At 39.3% G+C, this 6,493-nt stretch overlaps 1 protein-coding gene across 2 annotated transcripts; it reads right to left on the bottom strand.

Moving 5' to 3' along the window:
* Nucleotides 1-1,469: 1,469 nt before the first annotated feature.
* Nucleotides 1,470-5,252, bottom strand: LOC139351489 (caspase activity and apoptosis inhibitor 1-like). 2 transcript variants are annotated; one of them, XM_070993421.1, is made up of 6 exons: nucleotides 5,078-5,252; nucleotides 3,470-3,661; nucleotides 2,598-2,682; nucleotides 2,428-2,485; nucleotides 2,286-2,347; nucleotides 1,470-2,165 (listed from the first exon to the last, which is right to left on the bottom strand). In XM_070993421.1, exons 1-6 carry the CDS (start codon nucleotides 5,180-5,182, stop codon nucleotides 1,672-1,674), a joined length of 996 nt encoding a protein of 331 aa, XP_070849522.1. In that variant the 5' UTR covers nucleotides 5,183-5,252; the 3' UTR covers nucleotides 1,470-1,671. The 2 variants fall into 2 exon arrangements, with proteins under 2 accessions (XP_070849522.1, XP_070849521.1); XM_070993420.1 differs by having other exon boundaries at nucleotides 1,472-2,165; nucleotides 3,470-3,664; nucleotides 5,078-5,247.
* Nucleotides 5,253-6,493: the final 1,241 nt, after the last annotated feature.

Here is a 6,493-nt window from a genome sequence, read left to right on the forward strand (position 1 = left end):
TGTGCAAATTTGCAGATATATTAATGTGTGAGTGGCAGTGACTCTTTGGGGTGAGCATGTCCATTACCACAAAGTTACTGCATTTTCCAGCTTTTGTAGTGGCAAATGAGGCAAAAAAAGGTACTGACACCTGGTACAAGTGGTAAAATATTCCGACCTCAATCCCCTCACCGTTTGGATCCCCTCATCTCTGCTCATTGATAATCTGTATGACTGATCTGGTGGGTCCCACCCCCTGCTATTAAATGTCAAGGGTGAGTGCTCTTGACCTCTGCACCCTCCCTGCACACTTACTGGCAACCTGCAGGGCTGACAGGCCAGCATTTTATCAGACGCGGGCATTCTCAGCTCTCCAATAGATTCTAGCAAAGGGACTAAGATGTCAATAGTGGTTCCTTTGAGACATTAACGTTCCCTGTGCTGGAGCCTCTTGTGTGACAATGGTCTCAGTGTTGCATGGAGGTGATTATTAATGCTCCCTGCTGGGACCAGGCAAAAATATGTCGAGATGAGCTCCACTGAAAGGCTGCAAAAGAGGGCAATAAGGAGCACTGCTGTAAACGATCTCTTTGAATGTGCCTTTTTGCTCTTTTAGTCCAAAGATTGCTATAATCAGAAATCTTCCATGAAATAACCCCTTTAAATGCAAACATGTCATTGTCTCCTTTGGGGTGGCACGGCAGAAGAGCTGTTTTGCTCTGCATCTGCATGTAATTGCACACACGCTGCAACCTTACAGTTTAAAAGGGGAACAAAGCGGCTTCAGAATAAATTAAAGCAAAAACAATACGATGCTGGAGCGTGCTATTAATTCCAGCCATGACATAAGAGGTACAGAAAATCGAAATAGATTTTTTGAAGTCACTCTGGTGGATAAAACTGACTTGTTCTTTAACATGACATCGTTGACGACAGCTGGTCGAATTATCTTAAGATTTACTTCATTCATGAGTTTCTCTGTCTTTTGTCTGTGCCAGCCTGAATGCCGGGGGAAGATATTTTTTGTTCTCTTTGCCTCACTGATATCCATTTGGTATTGAGGGATGGCAGTACATTGTATCAATACACACACACTTCAGGCCGACAAGTCAAACAGGTGTTCAGTTAAGAAACATAGCAGCTGTGTCTACTGTTCATGATGGTTCAACACTGCTGCCGCCGACTTTGGCTTGCAAAGCTCGGCCTACACACTCAACGACATATCTTCCTGAAATTCTCACATCCTCTGACACTGACTGAAGGAGAACCTCCAACACCAATTTTCACCCTAACTGCATTATTAAAAAACATCATCATGAAGAAAACCTGACTTTCATGCTTCCTTGACTATTTTGACTGTAATGTGAGCAAATAAATCACCTCTTGCTGTCCTCTGCACAGATTAGACACATCAACATGGATGTACTGTGGCAGGCTAACACTGCCATCTAGTGACCAAAGAGAGAAATACAAATAAATAGCATCAGTCAGCAGGTGCAGGGAAGACCTTTATGCATTTCATTTTGTCATGAAATAATCTGTAATATCATTCCAATATGGAGTAATAACACAACAGGTTGGTACCCTCAGGAAAATAAATCAAGGGTTTAAAAGAGAAAATCAGTGATGTCAACTGAATCAATCTGTAAGTTCAATCATTTTAAGAATAGCAAAACAATCAAGTGTAACATGCTACACATTTTTTGCCATAGCAAGCTTTTTCCCACCACTTGCTTTCATCAGGGCCTTGATGGCCCTCGCCCTCATTTCCAACTCCAGAAGCTCCAGCTGCTGAATGGACGGCTGACATACTGCAGGTGCACGACTCGCGCCTTGAACGGGTGGATTAACATCTGTGGACACATCTTGGGGCGGTACGCTCTGTGCCTCTTCAGCTGCCCCTTTGCACGAAGTGGACGACAACGCTAAAATCTCACTCACACTTTTATCTATGTCGCTTTGGATGTCTTTCTTTGCATCAGTGGGCTGAGGGCCTGTGAGAGGTTCGGGATTTGCTGGGTCAGGGTTTACGGCTGGGTCAGCACCTTCCCTGCTGCTGTCAGCTACTTTCACCGGCCTGCCCACAGCTTTAACAGTCTGCTCCTCTTTGGGACCCTCAATGTCACTATCGTAAGTGTCTGCGTTTATGCTCAGGACGTCACTCTCCTCACCCGAGCCACCACCCTCTGTAAAGAAAATTATAGTGAGACATTTTAAATGGAAAACTGTATTTTTAATGTTTTTTTTCCAGTGTCTTTGATTGAGTGCCTGGTGGGTGTTCTTTGCGTGCAGTATATATTAATTACCTTGCTTGGGGTCCTCAGTTTTTTCTTTGAGGCAAGATGTAGAGTCCACATTATTGACTTGCCTTGATGGAGGGGAAAAATGAAATCAGCACATTAAAAGTATGAGAAAAGTATTTGAACACACACTTTCATTCTGACTCACTGGCTTTCCAAGGTCTTTTCTGCGTTTTCATTGCCATTTCCGGGCGTCACTTCTTCCCCTAAACACAAACAGCTTTAAGTGAATGAAAATGGTTTGTTTGTAATAATAGACTGTTTTCAGCAGACAGTGCATTAAGTATGTAGATGTGAAAAGCTGGCCTTAAATCTTACCTTCTAAGATCTGAGTAAGATTTTTCTCTGAGATCGGCTCCAGCTGCTCCCAGCACAGCTTTTTGATTTCCTCTAAACTACAGTCCTGTGAATGATAATGTGTTTATATAGTTTCTTTGATGGAGGGTTGCTTTAATAGCCTCCCAAGCAAACAGTAGAAGCTTTTTTTCTCGATCTGAATGTGACATTAACATCACTTTTTAATCCAAAATGTCATATCCTTTCTAGAGTTGGCACACATGTAGGTTTTTAACTTTACTATAAAACTCCATAGCTGATTTATAGCTATAGATAAAAGTGTTAGACATAGTATACAAAATAACAGTGACAGCAGCAAATTTCTATCTAACCTAGAGCAAAAGAGACCTAGTAAACTGTGGATATGGTTAAATTCAGTAGGTTGGAATGAGATGAAACATTATTAACTTCATGTGCATCATAATACAGTATATACCTACAAAAAGATGAGACAAACCTTTACATGACATGATCACTATTGTTCAAGGCGTTGTTGTTCAAAGCATGGCCATATATGTTGGGAGAAAACACTTGCCAATGCTCAAAATGTGGTCCATAAAACCACAAAGTCAGTAAAAACACGGTGTTACAGCAAAACATTTGCTTAAGTTTGCTGTGAACAGACATCTTAAAAACAGTATTTAATGAAGTCCAAAGCCACATTGCAGCTGTTGTGAAATGGGGCCAACAAATGCCCTTTGATCAACAATTGTTGTCATAGTGTCTTCATTTTCATAGGTTTTTTTTTTATGAATAAAAAACATTTCAACCATTGAGAAAATTTTATTTAAAACTGCAAAGATTATGAGTTGACAGTTCTTTAACACTGAGCTTTTATATGATCACACCATTACCTTGAGTTCATCGGGCAGCATTTTGCGGAGCTTCTTGTCACCCAACACGTGGAGACACTGCTCCAGCATCTCCCGCTTGTCAGTGAGATAAGCGGTGATGGGCTGGAATGGCAGGGTGAGGTCAAGTCCCCCGTCCTCAATGTCACTGTCGATCTTGTCCAGCTCTGGGTCAGCAAGTTCATCTTTGGAGTCCTGCTTTAGGAAACCAACATGTTGACACATGAGTCACACTGAATGGAGCTCTTGAAAAAAGTCTGTAAGCATGATGAAAATGAAGGAATTAAAGGTTTTAAATTCTGTGACATTAATTTTAAATTTAGTACTGAAAGTTTTTCTGATTATGCAATGTTACTGTGGTGCAACTTTTACAAGAATTACACAAGAAATTAAACAATATGTACATCTGTGCTCTGTGTCAAAACACTTTTACACCTGTGTGGAAGTTATACTGTGAAAGAAGCTTCCTGTGCTATTCAAACAGGCATTATGTCGTTCTAAAAACTCAAATTGTTATGGATTACAAAGTGGAGACACAAATGCAGGTCACACAAGGTAACCTATGGTCAGACAACAGTATATAAGGTACCACCTAGCTAGCCAGCTATTAGGTTACCAGATAAAATTAATGTACAGGGCTAAAACAAAAGCTCTGCAATGAATCCTGTTCGTTTAATGAATGTTCCCACGTTCAATTTTAGAGGCAGACATTTGTGATGCTGATGAACTGTAGATTATTAAATTAGGACATTTTGTCCACCCCATATCACATAATTCCACAATTTAACAAAAATATAAATGCTATACATTTTAAAATATTTTATTGTAAAATTCAGTCATTCACACAGTTCAAGGTGCTTATTATTTTTTTTATTTTTTGTTAAATTTCCAGCCTTGCAGTGCAATAAATCAGTGAGGTCACTGTAATTTATTGTTGCAATTAATACACACAGCTTAACGCTATCGAAAATTAACAGAGTATCCCTGATTAAAAACACATTTGTATCGAAGTCTAATGGTAGACACAAAGAAGTAGATGCATTTCCTTGATTTATGTTTGACATATCCAAGATCTCTATTCCAACAGACAAAACTAAAACCATGATGACACCGTCCATCAATCCATTTCAACATCTATCCACACCCCTTAGCTAACACAACACCAAGCTAGCAAGCAGAGTTTTCTGCACTGACAGTCGATTAGGACAGTCTATGATGTAATTAGTATTCAGTTACGCTGCTATGTTAACATACTATCTTCAGACTTTGAACGTATCACATGATTAAAAAACACGACTACAATGTTGCAGCATTAGGACGTTATATGTATAGGGGACGAGCAACAAAAACAACACGGAGGCTGCTGTTAATGCTAACAAGTTATTGTGTCCCTTTAGACTTATTCGCCATCACAACTTGGCGAAAGATTCAAGATTCACATGTCATTGTTTTGTGAAAGTACGTTTGCTAAGAGCTCCGTATTGTTCGCCCCTGTGAACCAGCAACATAACAGCAGCAGCAGCAGAGACACTGCAGCTACATGTGTAAACAAAACATAACATTAGCATGACGCTAGCTAGCACACACACATCACTAGCTTGAATATCGCACCTCCAAGTTGGACTCCGTACTTCTGCGTTTGCTGCTGTCTTGTCGCTCTTCAGACTGCGAGTGTTTCCTTTTCTTTTCATTGCTACTCGATTTCTTTTTGAGCATTTTCAGGGAAAATACGCCTGTTCTTCTCTCGAAAGCAAATTCACTCACGGCCTCGCCAGCTAAAGTTGAATGTCGCGGGGAAACTATGTCACGAGCGAGCGACGACTTCTTCTGTGGTGTCGAACTTTTTTTAATCACCGCCACCTCCTGGCGTGGAGCGTCACTGCTCGTCTGTCATCTTTAAAGACCGTTAGGTTAATGTCTTTCGCAGCAACTTCTGACGTTTTAATTAATGCTTTTAATTAACATTTTGTTTCCTTATTCGTCGTGCAGGTTATCAGTGTTGTATATTAGTCTCATCTGTAGAAGAACTGTTTAAAATGTGGTCAAGATTGCTTGCAAAATTTCCTGCATTCACAACCAGACTTATTAAATGAGCACTGCGGCACTTTAACTATAATTTACGAGGGTAATCTACATTTAAAGAAACTTCTTCTAGCCACAGCAACATTATATTCGTATATTATATTCTGTGATGTTAAAGCTGCACAACCGCCTGTATTTTGACTGAACCTTTCTCTCAAAGTGAGAGGTGCCGTTGCTGTGACCTCATCAAGCTGTTGATGGAAGTGCAAATAGATTCAAACTGTATCCCATCATCATTTTACACTTCAAAGCTTGCTCGGATTATTTCTGACAGTCAATCACAAGTCCCCTTCCTGTATTTCACACGGTCCTGCCATCTCCCACTTTCCATCTGCCTCACCGTTTCATCAAATACTGTGTATCGGATTCATTACTGCACAAACCTTCAAATCTGCCATCGCTGTTCATTTATACCATTGAGGTTTTTACATTTTAAGTTTGATGGCACCATCCTCATCGTAAAGTATGTTTCAAAGGCATTTACAAAAGAATTTGGGGTTGCATAATAATGGAACATAGGTCATATATGTAAGCAGGGTACACTAAAATAATAATAATAATAATAATAATAATAATAATAATAATAATAATAATAATAATAATAATAAAACCAACATTAAAATATGTAGAACATCATGAATGGTCCATGAAAAATATGTAAAACTGTGAAATATAAACAGTGCACTTAGAAGTTTCATTCTCTCACACAATCACAAAATAATGTACTCCAGGCTGAGATGATGCATATACATCAAGAATTCTGGAAAGAAAAAAAAAACTTGAAATCTTCCTTGTCATTGCAAAAAAAAGATGAACAGGAGGATAGATGTATATATCTTCAGGCAGGTACATTTTTTAATCTCAAATATTCACACAGTACATTATACTAATCCATGGCTTTGTATTGAACAAGTTCATTAACTTCACTTAAAGGACAACTTAACC

This window comes from Chaetodon trifascialis, chromosome 23 (genome assembly GCF_039877785.1).
Source record: "Chaetodon trifascialis isolate fChaTrf1 chromosome 23, fChaTrf1.hap1, whole genome shotgun sequence".
NCBI lineage: Eukaryota > Metazoa > Chordata > Actinopteri > Chaetodontiformes > Chaetodontidae > Chaetodon > Chaetodon trifascialis.

Coding starts and splice junctions, on each gene's coding strand:
- LOC139351489 (XM_070993420.1), bottom strand. CDS start 5,182: ATGCTCAAAAAGAAATCGAGTAGCAATGAAAAGAAAAGGAAACACTCG. Junction 2,683..3,469: donor TGCTGCCCGATGAACTCAAG/GTAATGGTGTGA, acceptor TATCATTCACAG/GACTGTAGTTTAGAGGAAAT. Junction 2,348..2,427: donor GAAAAGACCTTGGAAAGCCA/GTGAGTCAGAAT, acceptor CCCTCCATCAAG/GCAAGTCAATAATGTGGACT.